The sequence below is a fragment of the Ranitomeya imitator genome, chromosome 2 (genome assembly GCF_032444005.1).
Source record: "Ranitomeya imitator isolate aRanImi1 chromosome 2, aRanImi1.pri, whole genome shotgun sequence".
Classification (NCBI taxonomy): Eukaryota; Metazoa; Chordata; class Amphibia; order Anura; family Dendrobatidae; genus Ranitomeya; species Ranitomeya imitator.
In genome coordinates, this window is record NC_091283.1 from 93,993,598 (window position 1) to 94,015,621 (window position 22,024).

The 22,024-nt window shown below is 43.5% G+C and overlaps 1 protein-coding gene across 2 annotated transcripts in view; it reads left to right on the forward strand.

The window, feature by feature from the left end:
• Positions 1–22,024, forward strand: part of FMR1 (fragile X messenger ribonucleoprotein 1) — a 90,072-nt gene that overhangs the window by 23,922 nt on the left and 44,126 nt on the right. Inside the window, exons 2-4 of one of the 2 annotated variants that reach the window (XM_069747040.1) lie at positions 6,305–6,357; positions 8,858–8,951; positions 9,080–9,112. In XM_069747040.1, coding sequence (XP_069603141.1) covers positions 6,305–6,357; positions 8,858–8,951; positions 9,080–9,112 — 180 coding nt within the window. The remainder of the gene's footprint in view (positions 1–6,304; positions 6,358–8,857; positions 8,952–9,079; positions 9,113–22,024) is intronic. The other variant, XM_069747041.1, reaches the window with a different exon arrangement.

Consider the following 22,024-nt stretch of genomic DNA (forward strand, 5'->3'; position numbering starts at 1 on the left):
AAAAATTAGCATATAGTGTTAAATTTCAATATTTACCATAATGTAATGATTACAATTAAACTTTCATATATTATAGATTCATTATCCACCAACTGAAATTTGTCAGGTCTTTTATTGTTTAATACTGATGATTTTGGCATACAACTCCTGATAACCCAAAAAACCTGTCTCAATAAATTAGCATATCAAGAAAAGGTTCTCTAAACGACCTATTACCCTAATCTTCTGAATCAACTAATTAACTCTAAACACATGCAAAAGATACCTGAGGCTTTTATAAACTCCCTGCCTGGTTCATTACTCAAAACCCCCATCATGGGTAAGACTAGCGACCTGACAGATGTCAAGAAGGCCATCATTGACACCCTCAAGCAAGAGGGTAAGACCCAGAAAGAAATTTCTCAACAAATAGGCTGTTCCCAGAGTGCTGTATCAAGGCACCTCAATGGTAAGTCTGTTGGAAGGAAACAATATGGCAGAAAACGCTGTACAACGAGAAGAGGAGACCGGACCCTGAGGAAGATTGTGGAGAAGGACCGATTCCAGACCTTGGGGAACCTGAGGAAGCAGTGGACTGAGTCTGGTGTGGAAACATCCAGAGCCACCGTGCACAGGCGTGTGCAGGAAATGGGCTACAGGTGCCGCATTCCCCAGGTAAAGCCACTTTTGAGCTACAGAGAAGCAGCACTGGACTGTTGCTAAGTGGTCCCAAGTACTTTTTTCTGATGAAAGCAAATTTTGCATGTCATTCGGAAATCAAGGTGCCAGAGTCTGGAGGAAGACTGGGGAGAAGGAAATGCCAAAATGCCTGAAGTCCAGTGTCAAGTACCCACAGTCAGTGATGGTGTGGGGTGCCATGTCAGCTGCTGGTGTTGGTCCACTGTGTTTCATCAAGGGCAGGGTCAATGCAGCTAGCTATCAGGAGATTTTGGAGCACTTCATGCTTCCATCGGCTGAAATGCTTTATGGAGATGAAGATTTCATTTTTCAGCACGACCTGGCACCTGCTCACAGTGCCAAAACCACTGGTAAATGGTTTACTGACCATGGTATTACTGTGCTCAATTGGCCTGCCAACTCTCCTGACCTGAACCCCATAGAGAATCTGTGGGATATTGTGAAGAGAAAGTTGAGAGACGCAAGACCCAACACTCTGGATGAGCTTAAGGCCGCTATTGAAGCATCCTGGGCCTCCATAACATCTCAGCAGTGTCACAGGCTGATTGCCTCCATGCCACGCCGCATTGAAGCAGTCATTTCTGCCAAAGGATTCCCGACCAAGTATTGAGTGCATAACTGAACATTATTATTTGATGTTTTTTTTGTTTGTTATTAAAAAACACTTTTATTTGATTGGATGGGTGAAATATGCTAATTTATTGAGACAGGTTTTTTGGGTTATCAGGAGTTGTATGCCAAAATCATCAGTATTAAAACAATAAAAGACCTGACAAATTTCAGTTGGTGGATAATATATGAAAGTTTAATTGTAATCATTACATTATGGTAAATAATGAAATTTAACACTATATGCTAATTTTTTGAGAAGGACCTGTACACATATGTGGTATCGCTGTGTTCAGAATCGCCCGATCTATCAATATAAAAAAAAAATTAACCCGATAGTTAAACGGTGTAGCGAAAAAAAAAAAAAAGTTAAAATGCCAGAATTCTTATTTTTTTTTTTTGGTTGCCGGCATAACTGCATTAAAGCTATTTTCACATTCGCGTCTTTGGACGCAGCGTCGTGGACGCAACGCACGAAAGACGCAAGTAAAACGCAGGCATTTTTGACGCATGCGTTCAACCTATTTTTATATATATAGGGTCTTTTCAGTGTCTCTATTTTTTAAGTAAAGAACGCATGCGTCGTACAACGCACAACGCAAGTACTTGCGTCTTCTACATTGCCAATACACTTCAATGGAGTTTTTGACGCATCGACAACGCAAATGCAACGCAAGTGCGATGCATGCGTTTTTTAAAAAAATTTTGGACGCAAAAAAAATGTAACATGTTGCGACGCATGCGTCGCGAAACGCACCAAAACGCATGACAACGCCTGCCTATGCGTCCCCAATGTTAAAGATAGGGATGCATGACGCATGCGTTGTGTTGCGGCGACGACGCTGCGAATGTGAACGTAGCCATAAATGCAATAACGGGTGATCAAAATATTGTATCTGCACCAAAATGGGATAATTAAAAACATCAGCTCGGCACGCAAAAAATAAGCCCTATCAGAAGATGACAAATTATTATTTTTGTTTTTTAACCCCTTACTGACATCTGACGGTATAGTACGTCCGATGTCAGCTCCCCTGCTTTGATGCAGGGCTCCGCGGTGAGCCCGCATCAAAGCCGGGACATGTCAGCTGTTTTGAACAGCTGACATGTGCCCGCTGTTTTGAACAGCTGACATGTGCCTGCAATAGCGGCGGGTAATATCGCGATTCACCCACCGCTATTAACTAGTTAAATGCCGCTGTCAAACGCAGACAGCAGCATTTAACTACCGCATCCGGCCGGGCGGCCGGAAATGACGTCATCGCCGACCCCCGTCACATGATCAGGGGTCCTCGATGCTTCTCCATTGTAACCATAGAGGTCCTTGAGACCTCTATGGTTACTGATCGCCGGTAGCTGTGAGCGCCACCGTGTGGTCGGCGCTCACAGCACACCTGATTTTCTACTACATAGCAGCGAACATAAGATCGCTGCTATGTAGCAGAGGCGATCGCGTTGTGCCTACTTCTAGCCTCCCATGGAGGCTATTGAAGCATGGCAAAAGTAAAAAAAAAAAAAAAAAAAAGTAAAAAAAAATGTGAAAAAATAAAAAAATATATAAGTTTAAATCACCCCCCTTTCGCCCCAATCAAAATAAATCAATTAAAAAAAAATACAAATCTACACATATTTGGTATCGCCACGTTCAGAATCGCCCGATCTATCAATAAAAAAAAGCATTAACCTGATCGCTAAACGGCGTAACGAGAAAAAAAATCGAAACGCCAGAATTACGTTTTTTTGGTCGCCGCGACATTGCATTAAAATGCAATAACGGGCGATCAAAAGCACGTATCTGCACTGAATTGGAATCATTAAAAACGCCAGCTCGGCACGCAAAAAATAAGCCCTCAACCGACCCCAGATCATGAAAAATAAAGACGCTACGAGTATCGGAAAATGGCACAATTTTTTTTTTTGTTTTTTTTTTAGCAAAGTTTGGAATTTTTTTTCACCACTTAGGTAAAAAATAACCTAGTCATGTTAGGTGTCTATGAACTCGTAATGACCTGGAGAATCATAATGGCAGGTCAGTTTTAACATTTAGTGAACCTAGCAAAAAAGCCAAGCAAAAAACAAGTGTGGGATTGCACTTTTTGTGCAATTTCACCGCACTTGGAATTTTTTTCCCGTTTTCTAGTACACGACATGGTAAAACCAATGATGTCATTCAAAAGTACAACTCGTCCCGCAAAAAATAAGCCCTCACATGGCCAAATTGACGAAAAAATAAAAAAGTTATGGCTCTGGGAAGGAGGGGAGTGAAAAACGAACACGGAAAAATGAAAAATCCCACGGTCATGAAGGGGTTAAACAAACTTTGGATTTTTTTTGCCGCCAGTTTAGTAAAAAAACAACCAAGCGTTGTTTGGTGTTTATGAACTCGTAATGACCTGGAGAATCCTAATGGCAGGCCAGTTTTAGCATTTGGTGATCATGGTAAAAAAAAAAAAATCCAGAAAACCAGTTGTGGAATTGCACTTTTTTGCAATTTCACCGCACTTGGAATTTTTTTCCCGTTTTCCAGTACACGATATGTTAAACCAATGGTTTCGTTCAAAAGTACAACTTGTCCCGCAAAAGCAAGCCATCACATGGCCATATTATTATTATTATTATTATTTATTGTTATAGCGCCATTTATTCCATGGTGCTTTACATGTGAGGAGGGGTATACATAATAAAAACAAGTACAATAATCTTGAACGATACAAGTTATGACTGGTACAGGAGGAGAGAGGACCCTGCCCGCGAGGGTTTACAGTCTATAAGGGATGGGTGAGAATACTGTAGGTGAGGATAGAGCTGGTCATGCAGTGGTTTGGTCGATCGGTGGTTACTGCAGGTTGTAGGCTTTTCGGAAGAGGTAGGTCTTCAGGTTCTTTTTGAAGGTTTGGATGGTAGGCGAGATTCTGATGTGTTGTGGTAGAGGGTTCCAGAGTAGGGGTGATGCGCGAGAGAAATCTTGTATGCGATTGTGGGAAGAGGAGATAAGAGGGGAGTAGAGAAGATCTTGTGAGGATCGGAGGTTGCGTGCAGGTAAGTATCTGGAGACGAGGTCACAGATGTATGGAGAAGACAGGTTGTAGATGGCTTTGTATGTCATGGTTAGGGTTTTGTACTGGAGTCTCTGGGTAATGGGGAGCCAGTGAAGGGATTGACAGAGGGGAGAGGCTGGGGAATAGCGGGGGACAGGTGGATTAGTTGGGCAGCAGAGTTTAGAATAGATTGGAGGGGTGCGAGAGTGTTAGAGGGGAGGCCACAGAGCAGGAGGTTGCAGTAATCAAGGCGAGAGATGATGAGGGCATGGACTAGGGTTTTTGCAGATTCTTGGTTTAGGAATGTACGGATCCGTGAAATATTTTTGAGTTGAAGGCGGCAGGAAGTGGAAAGGGCTTGGATATGCTGTTTGAAGAAGAGATCAGTGTCAAGGATTACCCCGAGGCAGCGAGCTTGTGGGACTGGGGAGAGTGGTACTGGAATGGATAGGTTTGTTGGGGGATCGCGTGAGATGGGAGAAAGATGATGAATTCTGTTTTGTCCATGTTAAGTTTTAGAAATCTAGCGGAGAAGAAGGATGAAATAGCGGATAGACATTGAGGGATTCTGGTTAGTAGGGTGGTGATATCTGGTCCAGAGATGTAGATCTGTGTGTCATCAGCATAGAGATGATACTGAAAACCGTGAGATTCTATGAGCTGTCCTAGGCCAAAAGTGTAAATAGAGAAGAGCAGGGGCCCTAGAACTGAACCTTGCGGGACTCCGACAGATAGGGAGCGAGGTGAGGAGGTGGTGTGGGAATGGGAGACGCTGAATGTCCTGTCAGTTAGGTATGACCAGATCCAGGATAGGGCCAAGTCTGAGATGTCACGGGATGAGAGGGTCTGTAGTAATAGGGAATGGTCCACTGTGTCAAAGGCAGAGGACAGGTCCAGGAGGAGGAGGACAGAGTAGTGTCGCTTGCTCTTGGCGGTTAATAGGTCATTGGTGAGAGGTTATGGAAATTTGTGATAGAGCGTGGATTTGAGTTTGGTTATGTTCACATTTGCGTTGCGTCGGGCGCAACCGCGGCGACGCATGCGTTATGCGCCCCTATATTTAACATGGGGGCGCATGGACATGCGTTGTCTTGCGTTTTGTGATGCATGCGTCATTTTTGGCGCAAGCGTCAGGGCGCAGAGGACGCTGCATGTTGCATTTTTTTGCGTCCAAAATCAAGCCAAAAATGGACACATGCGTCACAAAACAATGCGTTTTTGCATGCATTTTGCATGCGTTGTGCGTTGCGACGCCTACGCAACGCACAACAACGCAAATGTGAACGTAGCCTTTGAACTGACTGTGTGGATGTGGTGAGGAGGACCAGGATTTGGAGAGATATCACCAGCAGTGAGAAGGAGCAGAGAAAGTGTTAGCAGGTGGGAGCAGGAGAGGGCATGAGGTGGCTGTCTGTGTTGGAGATAGAGGATTGTATGTTGAGGAACAGTTCTGAGGAGGATTGAAGAAGAGATGAACAGTTCCTTACTAGGAGTAGGGATTAGGGGAGTTAGCAGAAAGTGAAGGATTATAGGGGTGAATGTGAAAATAAACCGAAACATTGTTTACATTGACTGTGTCCAGTTACCTTCAGTTCCCTTCTGGTTCAATTCTGGTGGAAAAATAAAAAAAGTTATGGCTCTGGGAAGAAGGGGAGCGAAAGACAAACACAAAAACGAAAAAGGGCCAGTGGGTGAAGGGGTTAAATAGCTTTCTTTTCTGTTTTGCGATTATTAATATTGTACCCCTGGTCATACACCTTATTTGGATGCGTTAAGACTGTCCTTGTGGTGTAGTTGGAGGTATACATTGGTTAGCTTTCTATATATATCCTCCAAAGTGTGGAAAACTGTCTCCTGGACCAGGTGTTTTCGTGGCCTTTTGGATATGTTTGCCATTTTTCTGCAATGTGAATGCTCCCTTATACTTCCACAATACAATTCCTGTTGTGCTTCACGTTATCATACTCTGTCTTTTTCAGGCCTTTGTGAAGGACGTGCATGAGGATTCCATAACAGTTACTTTCGAAAATAAGTAAGTACCTGGGTTCATGGCGTCTGCGGCCAGATGAGCCGAGTCCATATATAAACAGCGTTAGCCGTCACAATCGCTAATGATGGCTTTATACCAGCGGAGCTCTGCTTTTTCTTATGAAGTTGAAGCTACCATGATATTTGCTAGTACTTGTAGCGACAAGCACTGACGTAATGGCCCAGCAAATTATTCTCCTATGCTGTAGCTTTCCGCCACTTTGAACACCAAGTCATGTGTGAAGGATACCCATCAGGCAGGAGGCGCTGCCATATCAGGATGCTACTTTAATGTATATACGTTAAAAAGATAGCATTATCTTTGTGTGTATTTTAACAGTGTTCACTGTGTGGTAAAAGTATCCTAATTCCTCAATTCTACTGGTTAATTTGGTTAGGGTATGTGCACACGGCACCTTTTTTTCAGTCGTATTTTGACTGCAACCTGCATGATGAAGTGCCAAAGAAACACCAAAACAATTGAACATGTTCACATCAATGTGAAAACGACTCGCTGTGCACAAGTGCTGTCTTTTGGTTTCAAAAGCCATGAAGCTGTTAAAAAAAAAAAAATTACCTGCGGATTGTGACCTTGTCACTGTCCAATCAATAGGTGGATGTGCAGTACCCTGCGGCGGTCACTGTGAGAAGACAGCCATCTCCGCAAGTGAGCGCTTCCGGGTGCCGCCACTGACCCCACTAACAGCTGACCTGCAGAGGTTCGGGGTGTCGGACCCTGACCTATCAGACATTGAAGACCTATCCTAAAAATAGGTCATCGATTTAAAAAAAAAAAAAGTATTGGACGATTTCTTTAAGTACCACTGGTGTTTACCCAAAAAGTCTTCCTTTAGCAGAAATTATGCTGGTACATTGTCGTATAAAAGATGCCGTGTGCACAGACCCTTATGGTCATGCCAAGTTCACATAGGTTTTTTTTTCTCTTTTGTAATCTACTGCTTTTATATTTTTCTGTTGCTGCAGCTGTGTGAGGGTTATTTTTTTTTTTATGATTAGTACTATATTGAGGTACATATGACTCTGATGTTATGTATGCAGCAGATGCTCTTCTTGAGCCAACTTCACACATCCCCACTCAACTTTTAAAGGGAATCTGTCACCCCAAATACCGTATATGATATAAGGCCACCGGCATCAGGGGCTTATCTACAGCGTTCTATAGTGCCGTTGATAAGCCCCCAATGTATCCTGAAAGATAAGAAAAACAGGTTATACTATATACTCATCCAGGGGCGGTCCCGCTGCGGTCCGGGTCCGATGGGCGTCGCAGTCCGGGTCTAGCGCCTCCTAGCTTCATACGATGATGTCCTCTTCTTGCCCCGGCGCAGGTGTACTTTGTCTGCCCTGTTGAGGGCAGAGCAAAGTACTGCAGTGCGCAGGCATCGGGCCTCTCTGACCTTTCCCGGCGCATGATCACTGCAGTACTTGGCTCTACCCTCAACAGCGCAGATAAAGTACGCCTGCACAGGAGACGCGGCAGGAAGACAAGAAGAGGGCGACATCGTATGAAGATAGGACACGCCGGACCGCGACACCCATCGGACCAGAACGTAACCGGGACCGCCCCTGGGTGAGTATAATCTAACCTGTTTTTTTTACCTTTCGGGTTACATCTGGGGCTTATCTACAGCATTACAGAATGCTGTAGATAAGCCCCTGATGCCGGTGGCCTTATCTCATATATGATTTTTGGGGTGACAGATTCCCTTTAACATACATGTAGGGTTGATATCTAGGAATGGACAATATAATTCCATATTTTTTTACATAACACCTGATAGCCCTATTATTATACTGCTCATTCAGTTTGGACCAAAAAAAAAATCTCAAAGCCAGCAATAGAATAGTCAGTCAGATAGTGTCTGGAGCACATGTAGGTCTAGTGTTTGTCTGGGGCACGCGTAGCTCTAGGGTCTGTCTTGGGCACGCGTAGCTCTAGGGTCTCTCTTGGGCACGCGTAGGTTTAGGGTCTGTCTTGGGCACGCGTAGGTCTAGTGTCTGTCTTGGGCACGCGTAGCTCTAGTGTCTGTCATGGGCACGCGTAGCTCTAGTGTCTGTCTTGGGCACGCGTAGCTCTGGGGTCTGTCTGGGGCGCGCGTAGCTCTGGGGTCTGTCTGGGGCGCGCGTAGCTCTGGGGTCTGTCTGGGGCGCGCGTAGCTCTAGGGTCTGTCTGGGGCGCGCGTAGCTCTGGGGTCTGTCTGGGGCGCGCGTAGCTCTGGGGTCTGTCTGGGGCGCGCGTAGCTCTAGGGTCTGATATCCACCTCCAGTTCGTGCCCCATATATAAAGCAGCGGCACATATTGGTAGCCAGTGCTTCTAAGTAACATGGAGGGGGGTACATGTGTTGCATAAACAAAAGTTGAGTATTGTAGTGGTGGTAGTTGTTTCAGGGAAGGTCCGGCCTGTATATTGTATACATTGCTTGTAGTAACCATCTTGTATATTGGATCACAAAGAGCCATTGTAATGGACTTTTATTTGCAGCTGGCAACCGGAGCGACAGATACCGTTTCATGATGTAAGGTTCCCGCCGCCATCAGGTTACAATAAGGACATAAACGAGAGCGATGAAGTTGAGGTAAGTGGAGCGTCCATTGCATTAGTCGGATGTTGCGTGGCATCTTTTCCATCCCCATCCCTGTGCTGTGTTACTATATCATTGCGATAATGGATAATGAACTGTTCTTTTTTCCATTTATTCTTTAGTTTTTGAGGGTGAAAGGCGAAGATGATTTCATGGTAGGTTGTGAGGAATGCCAGTTTACTAAACCAAAGCCTACTCTTCTTCTGCAGACAAGGCGTGCGCCGTGTATTGCCATCTATATTGTGTTTGGCCGTGCGTTCGTTGTGTTGTTTCGCTGAAAAGTCGTTGTTTGGGTTGAAGAATCTAGAGCTAATGTGGGAAAATCCTGAAATCTGCATGCTAAATACGAATCTGTCCCCAGTCTATGATACTCCATCTAAGAGCATTATGTAGGGGTAGAGAGTGATTCCAGTGATGTGTCACTTACTGGGCTTCTGTCAGTAGTTTTGATAAAATCCCTGTTTTATCTGCTCTAAATCTAGCAGTTCTCTGAATGTTGAGCTCTGTATAAACCCGCCCACACCACTGAATGGCTGCTTTCTGAGTACACTGGGCATAGCCAAAAAGCTGCCAATCAGAAGTGGGGGCGGGGTTACACAGAGCTCAGCAGTCAGAGAACTGCTAGATCTGCAGCTGATAAAACAGGACTTATTTTCCTCAAAACTGCAGCAAGCAGCCCAGTAAGTTTCACATGGCTGGAGTCAGGGTCTCTGCTCAGCTTCTATATCATGCTGATCTCAGATGAGGTAGCAACAACCTGGTGACAGATTTCCTTTAGATATGCTTTTCTGACCCATTGTTACATAAGGTTACTTTCACACTAGCGTCGGAATCTCCCCGTCGCAATGCGTCGGGCAGAGATTCCGACGCTAGCGTTTGACGCACTGCACAACGGGTGCAGCGGATGCATTTCTCCGGCGCATCCGCTGCCCCATTGTGAGGTGCGGGCAGGTGGGGACGGAGTTCCGGCCGCGCATGCGCGGTCGGAAAAAGCGGTCCGTCAGGAGCAAAAAACGTTACATGTAATGTTTTTTGCTCCCGGCGGTCCGCCACAACACGGCGCAACCGTCGCACGACGGTTGCGACGTGTGGCAAAGCGTCGCTAATGTTAATCTATGGGGCAAAAACGCATCCTGCAAACAACTTTGCAGGATGCGTTTTTTGCCATAAACGACGCATTGCGACGTCTGGCAAAAAAACGCCAGTGTGAAAGTAGCCTTTAATTTAGATGTAATACATTTGTTTCTGACATGGCAAGTTTGTAAGCCATGTGTGTTCAGCACCACATTGAGGACATCTCCAGCAAAACCTGCATGTATTACCCTGCACGTAGCCACAGTTCTTTGTGAATGCGCTTTTACGATTTTGCTTCTTGTGGGGTTTTGCTTGTATTGATATTGTATTTAGGAGGAAGGGTAACATGTTAATTCTGAGAAGGCTCTCTCATTACTTTTCATTTGCTGAGCTGCATATGTCATGTTTAAAAGGGCTGTCAAGGTTTAGTACGAAAGTCGGCAGTCACACTGTGTGACCGTCACTCCAGTGCCAGCAACGTGACTGGGATGCATGCTCTCGGCCACATTCCGACTAGACGTGCGCGACCTTGCTAGTTTCTCTTGTATTGAGCAAATCTGTGCATGTCTAGTTGGAATGTGGCTGATAGCATGCGCGCACTGTGAGGATTCACAAGTCTGCAGTCACAAAAGTGTGACTACATCCTTGAGGTTCACCAGGCTTCTTGGCAGTGAACATTAAGGGGTTCAAGAGAGGCCTGGATGTCTTCCTGGAGCAGAACAATATTGTATCATACAATTATTAGGTTCTGTAGAAGGACGTAGATCTGGGTATTTATTATGATGGAATATAGGCTGAACTGGATGGACAAATGTCTTTTTTCGGCCTTACTAACTATGTTACTATGTTATTAGGCTGTGTTCACATGGAATTTTCTGAGGCATTCACAAAGGATGAGTTTTTTTTTTTTAAGTAAAAAATGGCTTTAGTAGAGGCTTTGTTTTGGAGGGTGGAAAGTTTTCAAGGAGTCTTGCTTTTCCTGAAGCAATTTTGGATTTTTTTTTTCAGCCTTATAATTCAACAGCTCCTAGTTTGGAGTGGATTCCGAGTGGATCTACTTCAGAGAAATAACATGCACTTTTTTTCCCTCCATCAGATGTTTTTCAAACCTCTTCAGGAAAAAAAAATGCTCTCAAAAACTCATCATGTTAAGAGCAAAGTTGTTTTACAATAGAAATGAGTAGGATGAGCTTTCCAAGAAAAATAAAACATTTTTGAACATTGTCTTAGGGTCCATTCACATTCTGCAGAAATTGAACTGCAGGTGCCGTCTTTAACTCCGCATGTTGTAAACTTATGTTGCTAAATTTTCACTCCTTTCAGTGTATGGGGTGAAATCCTCAGCAAATCCACAAGTAATACATGCAGATTTTATCAAGATCAGTCATGTGTAGGCACACCTACAGTACGGAAAGTATTCAGACCGCTTTACATTTTTCACCATTTGTTTCATTGCAGCCATTTAGTAAATTAAAAAAAGTTCCTTTTTTCTCAGTAATGTTCTCTGCACCCCATCTTGACTAGAATAACACAGAAATGTAGTATTTTTTGCAAATTTATTAAAAAAGAAAAAATGAAATATCACACGGTCATAAGTATTCAGCCCCTTTGCTCAGTATTGAGTAGAAGCACGCTTTTGAGTTAGTACACCCATGAGTCTTCTTGGGAATAATGCAAGTTTTTCACACCTGGATTTGGGGATCCTCTGCCATTCTTCTTTGCAGATCCTCTCCAGTTCCGTCAGGTTGGATGGTGAACGTTGGTGGACAGCCATTTTCAGGTCTCTCTGGAGATGCTCAGTTGGGTTTAGGTCAGGGCTCTGGCGCGGCCAGTCAAGAATGGTCACAGAGTTGTTCTGAAGCCTCTCCTTTGTTATTTTAGCTCTGTGCTTAGGGTCATTGTCTTGTTGGAAGGTGAAGCTTCGGCCAAGTCTGAGGTCCAGAAAACTGTGGAAGAGGTTTTCATCCAGGATATCTCTGTACTTGGCCACATTCATGTTTCTTTCAATGACAACCAGTCGTCCTGTCCCAGCAGCCCCATAGCATGTTGCTGCCACCACCATGTTTCACTGTTGGGATTGCATTGGGCAGGTGATGAGCAGTGCCTGGTTTTCTACACACATACCGCTTAGAATTCTCACCAAAAAGGTCTATCTTCGTCTCATCAGACCAGAGAATCTTATTTCTCATAGTCTGGGAGTTCATCGTGTGTTTTTAGCAAACTCTATGCGGCTTTCATATGTCTTGCACTGAGTGGAGGCTTCCTTCGGGCCACTCTGCCACAAAGGCCCGACTGGTGGAGGGCTGCAGTGATAGTTGACTTTGTAGAACTTTTTCTCATCTCCCTACTGCATCTCTAGAGCTCAGCCAGTGATATTGGGGTTCTTCTTTACCTCTCTCACCAAGGCTCTTCTCCCACGATTGCTCACTTTGGCTGGATGGAAGACTTCTGATGGTCCCAAACTTCTTCCATTTAAGGATTACGGAGGCCACTGTGCTCTTAGGAACCTTGAGTACTGCAGAAATTCTGTTGTACCCTTGGCCAGATCTGTGCCTTGCCACAATTCTGTCTCTGAGCTCCGTGGCCAGTTCCTTTGACCTCATGATTCTCATTTGGTCTGACATGCACTGTGAGCTGTGAGGTCTTATATAGACAGGTGTGCGCCTTTCCAAATCAAGTCCTATCAGTTTAATTAAACACAGCTGGACTCCAATGAAGGAGTAGAACCATCTCAAGGCGGATCACAAGGAAATGGACAGCATGTGACTTATATATGAGTGTCTGAGCAAAGGGTCTGAATACTTATGACCATGTGATATTTCAGTTTTTCTTTTTTATTATATTTGCAAAAATTACTGCATTTCTGTTTTTTTCAGTCAAGATGGGGCGCAGAGTGTACATTAATGAGAAAAAATGAACTTTTTTGAATTTACCAAATGGCTGCAATGAAACAGAGTGAAGGGGTCCGAATATTTTCTGTACCCACTGTACAAAGGGTTATTTCCGAAATGATGAGTTTTCCCCAGCCCATAGGAAACAGGATGACTTGCTGATGGCTGTGGGATTTCTCTTCTATGCCCTCTAGTGTTTTCGAGATTGAGGCGCTGGAACCCTTGAGAATGGGATTCTGCTGCCCCCTTCTCAATGGAGCGGAGGTTCATATGGTCGACCTCTGCTCCATTCAATGTCTGTGGGACTGCTGGAGAAAAATGAGCACTATACTCAACTATTTCCAGCAGTTTTCTACGACAGCCTTATCAAAGTAAGATGCTTCCCATTCCCATATGTCTTTTAATGCATTTTACAACTGGCTTGGGCCTGCACCAGCAATGTTACTCCAGCGAGGGGCTAATGTATATCTTTGTCGTAATTTCCGCCACTAATGTGGCTTAAATTTTTGTGAAATTGTCGGGTGGGCTTCACCCCGGCCCAACCACATCGGCTCTGCCCACCTTACACAAGACTGGCGTAAAAACGACTAAAAGTCACAGAAATTCTAGGTGTTTTTTTCCAGAATTTTGTCAAAAACACATCGATGAATCGGGCCCTGTGCTTGGTGAAGCTTTGCTAATATATGACATTTATTGCACTGCCTTGGTATATAAAATATGTAACATGAGAACGCATAGGTAACCAAATCAAAGGCTCTCCCCGAAAACATCACCAAGTATAGACCATGGAGGCCCTATATATTCTGTCAGTAAAGAGATGGAGGCCAATGTGGGCCAGTAACCAGGACATAGTTAGACTTGCCCATAGCAACCAATTAGAATTCGCCTTTCATTTTTCAAACTGGTCTTGAAAATGAAAGCTGCAGTGTGATTGGTCTATGGGCCGTAGAGTTTTCAGTAGCCATTTGTGGGTGAGGTTAGGTGCGTGTTAATGGTGCAGATTCGTTGTACACTGCTCTACTCTTGTTGTTTTTTTATTCATTGTGCGTCTTCATATTGTTGACATCTAGTGTGTAGTATGTATATAGTGATTTGTGTACCGGGCACGCTCGTAGCTAATCACATCACTGCTTACATTGTTGCCACTACTTTGGGGGGGAAAACATGGAAGACAGACCCTAGCTGGTTGACATCGCAATGGCAGAGGGTAGCCTGACAGACTCATTATAATTCAGTGGGATTTTTTAGCATTTATTTTAGTTGTCATGGGTCCATCGTAAATGGAAATCACACCACCAGTGTGAACTGGGCCTGATAGACCCCACTCTAAAGTGCTTTTCAGATTGCAGGACATGTGTTTAATGGAAAAGCTACTTTTGCCCTTTCCCCCCTTTTAGTTTTTTTGTTTTTGTTTTGCACACCCTCAGAAATACAAGGAGGCTATGTGTGTTTTTTCTGTGTCTTGAAAAAAGGTGCAAGACCGTTTTAGAAATGGCTCCCAGATCAAGCAGTGGGTACTGCAGATACAGTTTAAAAAAAAGTACACCAGAAAGTCTGTGTAGTACACCAGAAAGTCTGCGTAACTCGGCTATGTGTTCAGAGCCTTTGTTCTGAAATAACATGAAGTGCAGTGAGTTATTGGGGAGCTCGACAATAATCGCATCGAATACTCTGGTTTGTACTCGCGGTACAGTCATCAAGTTCCCAGTTAGAAATCTAAAGAGTATGTTTGTATGCGCACTGGTTGTATTGCAGTTCCAGGTGCACTGGCGTTATATCTGCTGATTGTACTGTGTATACTGGGGTACAGTACTGGTCAAATGTTGGCCATACCAGTTTGTGCAGTGCTATCTGTGTTCTTCTTGTAACGGGCAGCACGGTGGCACAGTGGTTAGCACAGCAGCCTTGCAGCGCTGGGGTCCTGGGTTCTAATCCCACCCAGGACAACATCTGCAAAGAGTTTGTATGTTCCTCTCCGTGTTTGCGTGGGTTTCCTCCGGGTTCTCCGGTTTCCTCCCACATTCCAAAGACATACTGATAGGGATTCTAGATTGTGAGCCCCATTGGGGACAGTGATGATAATGTGTGCAAAACTGTAAAGCGCTGCGGAATATGTTAGCGCTATATAAAAATAAAGATTATTATTATTATTATTAAAGATTATTAATGTGCACATTGTAGATTCAGACTGAAGAAGCGCTTGTCAGTAACCAGAATATGTGATAAACCTTAGATTTCTCCAACCCTTTTCTTCTGATGACAGCTTGACACCTCCTTGACATTCTCTTAAGCAGCTTCATTAGGCAGTCACCCGGAATAATTTCCAATGAACAGGTATGTCATATGAAGAGTTCATTTGTGGAATTACTGACCTTCAAATGAAGTGTGTTGTGCACAGACGGCGTTGGTGCACAGCTCCATACAGTACCGATCTCTAATCCTCAACTGTTCTAAGCCAGGATATGGCAAGAACCACTCAACTAAGTAAAGTAAATACCAATCCATTATTAGGGCTCATGCACATGCCCTTATTATCGGTCGTAGTGTGTTCAGACAAAAGATTGGATCGCACTCAGACCATTGTTATTCTATGGGGCCATTCACATGTCCATTTTTTTGTTTTTGTTTTTCCCCTCGGACAGAGCCGTTTCGAACTCAGCCATTCAAATCAGCGAGTACATAGAAACCCCATCGGACTGCACTTGGGATCGCACCTGAGTGCAATCCGATTTCCAGAGACTGACACAATGGAGGAGAAGGTTTTTTCCTTCATCTGAGAGAATTGGAGCACACTCTGATCTGAATTTGATCAGAGTGTCATCTTCATAATCGACCCGATTTTCACGGACGAGAGAACATACGCTTGTGTGACCTTAGCCTTACTTTAAGACTTTAAGATCAGTTAATCCGAAAAATTGATAGAACCTTGAAGGTATCTTCAAGTGCAGTCAAGAAAATTCTTACTCATTTTTGGTGAAACGGGCTCTCATGAGGACCTCCCAAGGAAAGGAAGGCCTCTGCTGCAGAGGATAAATTCATCCCTCATAAATGATGCAAAGACAACAAGTAGCAGGCACATCTCAGCATCAACTGTCTGGAGGAGACCACAAGAAGCTGTTGCTGCACAGAAACCCCTACTGAGGACCGCAAATAGAAAGATGAGACTAGTTTGAGCCAAGTGACACAAAGACTGAACATAAGATCAGTGGAAATCAGTACAATGACTTGATGAGTCAAAATATGAGATTTTTGGTACAAAACACTATTCATCTGAGACACCAAAAGGGATAGAGGATGGTTTCTACATCTGTGGACCTGGATGTGAAACATGGGGGAGGTGTGATGGGGTGGGGTTGTTTTGCTGGTGAAAGTTTGTGACTAATTCAAGACACTCTTACCCAGCACTGGTAATACAGCATTCTGCAATGACTTGCCATCCCATCTGGTTTGCACTTTTTGGGACCATGATTTGTGTTGCAACAGAATAAGGAGCCATAACACAACTCTGGGCCATATAAATGGATATGTGACCAAGAACGAGGAGGATGGAGTGCTGTAGCAGATACCATGGCCTCCACAATCATCCACCTCCACCCAATTGCAATTCTTTTGGATAAGTTGAACAACAGAGTGAAGGCAAAACAGCCAACAAATGTTCAGCTCCTCTGGGAACTCCTTCGCGACTGAGAGAAAGCCATTCTAGGTGTCTATCTGAAAAGATGCTTGAGAGAGAGTCAAGGGTGTGTAAAGCTGTCCTCCGAATAAACGGAGGTACTTTGAGGAATCTAAGGTTTAACACATAATCAGGTCTGTTTCACGCATGTTTCTATATTCCTTGTTTCTATATTGGCTCCTTCATAACTTTGTTGCCTTCAGTTGTAATCTTCAATGTGCACTATCCAATAAGAACAAGGACAGCCATTATGCGAACCGTTGTGTCCAACTTTTTGACTGGTAATGCATGAAGGCTCATTTTCTTGTCGATACTGGTGCGGCCGTGTACATCTGCTATTTGTATTGCTAATAGGATTTACTGAATAATGGACCTAAAATCTTCATGCAGACCTGGTACAGGACAATGCCATTAGGGAAATGACCATAGACAAGAAGTTGTTCCAAGACAGCTGTCAAGGTGCCCATATACATGGGATGGATGTTGGCCTAACCTGATAATTATGGCAGGATGGAGTAATCTACTTGAAGGATGGGGGCATAGTCAAGATTCTTCCCTTACTGCAGATGTTGAGAAAAAGAAGGGTTGGCCATGTTGGTTTCATCATGGGTAATGCTTTTGTTCTGCCAGAGGTATATCTAGGTGACGAGCCTGATGTGCAAGGGTATTGGGGTGTTGGGAACAGTGGCTATGGGCCAAATAAACGTTCAGCCAACAGCTATAATAAATGCATAGCTGACTCTCGCCACCTTCTACTCCGACGTGGTGGAATATTTAGATTGATATTACCTGGTATTTCATTCCTGTTGCTCTGGATTCACCATTTTTTTGGACCTCCAGTGCCTCTAAGGGTACACAATGCACATGGTATGTCTTAAACTAATCATGGTGGGTCCACAGCAGAGACATCTGGTCGTAAGATGTCATATACACCTACACCTATCAAACGTCCCTGGAATGGAAGATTGCTTTAGGCCAAGAGCAAATATGAACACAGAAAAAGGAGTAAAGCATTTATCTTTTCCCTTATGCTTTGTACTTCCCTGATTTACAGACAAATGCCTCGTTCTGTCTGTTCTGACCATGCAATATGTTGCCTTAGTGTAGAGTAAATCCTGTGGAAATGAAGGGTTTCAGGCTTGGAAAATTTGCAGCATGCCATAAATTTCTCAATTGCTAGTACATTGCCTTGTACTGTACAATAAATGATCATGGCGTTACGTCTCACGTACCGAGCACTATCTGTCACGGAAATGAAATTTCTAAAATTAATGAATGGCTAATAGCACAAAATTATAGAAATTACCTTAACGTGCCTTTTAATAAGCTACCAATCTCTAATTATCTGTGACAGTCCAGCTTCTCATTGACTGTAATGACGAGGCCTGGTGACCTGTCTTTTTTAACCCCTTTACCCCCAAGGGTGGTTTGCACGTTATGGACCGGGTCAATTTTTACAATTCTGACCACTGTCCCTTTATGAGGTTATAACTCTGGAACGCTTCAACGGATCCCGGTGATTCTGACATTGTTTTCTCGTGACATATTGTACTTCATGATAGTGGTAAAATTTCTTTGATATTACCTGCGTTTATTTGTGAAAAAAACGGAAATTTGGCGAAAATTTTGAAAATTTCGCAATTTTCCAACTTTGAATTTTTATGCAATTAAATCACAGAGATATGTCACACAAAATACTTAATAAGTAACATTTCCCACATGTCTACTTTACATCAGCACAATTTTGGAACCAAAAATTTTTTTTTGTTAGGGAGTTATAAGGGTTAAAAGTTGACCAGCAATTTCTCATTTTTACAACACCATTTTATTTTAGGGACCACATCTCATTTGAAGTCATTTTGAGGGGTCTATATGATAGAAAATACCCAAGTGTGACACCATTCTAAAAACTGCACCCCTCAAGGTTCTCAAAACCACATTCAAGAAGTTTATTAACCCTTCAGGTGCTTCACAGGAATTTTTGGAATGTTTAAATAAAAATTAACATTTAACTTTTTTTCACAAAAAATTTACTTCAGCTCCAATTTGTTTTATTTTGCCAAGGGTAACAGGAGAAAATGGACCCCAAAAGTTGTTGTACAATTTGTCCTGAGTACGCTGATACCCCATATGTGGGGGTAAACCATTGTTTGGGCGCATGGGAGAGCTCGGAAGGGAAGGAGCGCCGTTTGACCTTTCAATGCAAAATTGACAGGAATTGAGATGAGACGCCATGTTGCGTTTGGAGAGCCACTGATGTGCCTAAACATTGAAACCCCCCACAAGTGACACCATTTTGGAAAGTAGACCCCCTAAGGAACTTATCTAGAGGTGTGGTGAGCACTTTGACCCACCAAGTGCTTCACAGAAGTTTATAATGCAGAACCGTAAAAATAAAAAATCTTTTTTTTTTCACAAAAATTATCTTTTCGCCCCCAATTTTTTATTTTCCCAATGGTAAGAGAAGAAATTGGACCACAAAAGTTGTGGCACAATTTGTCCTGAGTACTCTGATACCCCATATGTGGGGGTAAACCATTGTTTGGGCGCATGGGAGAGCTCGGAAGGGAAGGAGCGCCGTTTGACCTTTCAATGCAAAATTGACAGGAATTGAGATTGGACGCCATGTTGCGTTTGGAGAGCCACTGATGTACCTAAACATTGAAACCCCCCACAAGTGACACCATTTTGAAAAGTAGACCCCCTAAGGAACTTATCTAGATGTGTGGTGAGCACTTTGACCCAATAAGAGCTTCACAGAAGTTTATAATGCAGAGCCGTAAAAATAAAACAAAATTTTTTTCCCACAAAAATAATTTTTTAGCCCCCAGTTTTGTATTTTCCTGAGGGTAACAGGAGAAATTGGACCCCAAAAGTTGTTGTGCAATTTGTCATGAGTGCGCTGATACCCTATATGTGGGGGAGAACCAGCGTTTGGGCGCATGGGAGGGCTCGGAAGGGAAGGAGAGCCATTTGGAATACAGACTTAGATGGAATGGTCTGCAGGCGTCACATTGTGTTTGCAGAGCCCCTAATGTACCTAAACAGTAGAAACCCCCCACAAGTGACCCCATATTGGAAACTAGACCCCCCAAGGAACTTATTTAGATGTGTTTTGAGAACTTTGAGCCCCCAAGTATTTCACTACAGTTTATAACGCAGAGCCGTGAAAATAAAATAAAAAATTTCCCCTCAAAATTATTTTTTAGCCCCCAGTTTTGTATTTTCTCGAGGGTAAAAGGAGAAATTGGACCCCAAAAGTTGTTGTCCAATTTGTCCTGAGTGCGTTGATACTCCATATGTGGGGTGAACCAGCGTTTGGGCGCATGGGAGGGCTCGGAAGGGAAGGAGCGCCATTTGGAATGCAGACTTAAATGGAATGGTCTGCAGGCGTCACATTGCGTTTGCAGAGCCCCTAATATACCTAAACAGTAGAAACCCCCACAAGTGACCCCATGTTGGAAACTAGACCCCCCCACGAACTTATCTAGATGTGTTGTGAGAACTTTGAGCCCCCAAGTGTTTCACTACAGTTTATAACGCAGAGCCGTGAAAATAAAAAATCTCTTTTTTTCCCACAAAAATTATTTTTTAGCCCCCAGTTTTGTATTTTCCCAAGGGTAACAGGAGAAATTGGACCCCAAAAGTTGTTGTCCAATTTGTCCTGAGTACGCTGATACCCCATATGTTGGGGTAAACTCCTGTTTGGGCACACGGGAGAGCTCGGAAGGGAAGGAGCACTGTTTTACTTTTTCAATGCAGAATTGGATGGAATTGAGATCGGTCGCCATGTCGCGTTTGGAGATCCCCCTGATGTGCCTAAATAGTGGAAACCCCCCAATTATAACTGAAACCCTAATCCAAACACACCCCTAACCCTAATCCCAACGGTAACCCTAACCACACCTCTAACCCAGACACACCCCTAATCCTAATCCCAATCGCAAATGTAATCCAAACCCTAACCCTAACTTTAGCCCCAACCCTAACTGTAGCCTTAACCCTAACCCTAGCCCTTACCCTAGCCCTAACCCTAGCCCCAACCCTAACCCTAACCCTAGCCCCAGCCCTAACCCTAACCCTAGTCCCAACCCTAACCCTAGCCCTAACCCTAGCCCTAACCCTAGCCCTAACCCTAACCCTAGCCCTAACCCTAGCCCTAATCCTAGCCCTAACCCTAGCCCTAGCCCTAACCCTAGCCCTAGCCCTAACCCTAACCCTAGCCCTAACCCTAGCCCTAACCCTAACCCTAGCCCTAACCCTAACCCTAGCCCTAACCCTAACGGGAAAATGGAAATAAATACATTTTTTTTATTTACTTTTATAGCGGGTTTTTTAGCGGATTTTTATGATTGGCAGCCGTCACACACTGAAAGACGCTTTTTATTGCAAAAAATATTTTTTGCGTTACCACATTTTGAGAGCTATAATTTTTCCATATTTGAGTCCACAGAGTCATGTGAGGTCTTGTTTTTTGCGGGACGAGTTGACGTTTTTATTGGTAACATTTTCGGGCACGTGACATTTTTTGATCGCTTTTTATTCCGATTTTTGTGAGGCAGAATGACCAAAAACCAGCTATTCATGAATTTCTTTTGGGGGAGGCGTTTATACCGTTCCGCGTTTGGTAAAATTGATAAAGCAGTTTTAATCTTCGGTTCAGTACGATTACAGCGACACCTCATTTATATCATTTTTTTATGTTTTGGCGCTTTTATACGATAAAAACTATTTTATAGAAAAAAATAATTATTTTTGCATCGCTTTATTCTGAGGACTATAACTTTTTTATTTTTTTGCTGTTGTCGCTGTATGGTGGCTCGTTTTTTGCGGGACAAGATGACGCTTTCAGCGGTACCATGGTTATTTATATCCGTCTTTTTGATCGCGTGTTATTCCACTTTATGTTTGGCGGTATGATAATAAAGCGTTGTTTTTTGCCTCGTTTTTTTTTTTTTTTCTTACGGTGTTTACTGAAGGGGTTAACTAGTGGGCCAGTTTTATAGGTCGGGTCGTTACGGACGCGGAGATACTAAATATGTGTACTTTTATTGTTTTGTTTTTTTTATTTAGATAAAGAAATGTATTTATGGGAATAATATATATTTTTTTTTTTCATTATTTAGGATTTTTTTTTTTTTTTTTTTTTTTACACACTTGGAAATTTTTTTTTTTACTTTTTTACTTTGCCCCAGGGGGGGACAATACAGATCGGTGATCTGCCAGTTTGCACAGCACTCTGACAGATCACCGATCTGTCTGAGAGCAGTGCAGCGTTACCAAGTGCCTGCTCTGAGCAGGCACTTGGTAAGCCACCTCCCTCCCTGCAGGACCCGGATCCGCGGCCATTTTGGATCCGGGACTTACTGCAGGGAGGGAGGTAGGAGACCCCCGGAGCAACGCGATCACATCGCGTTGCTGCGGGGGTC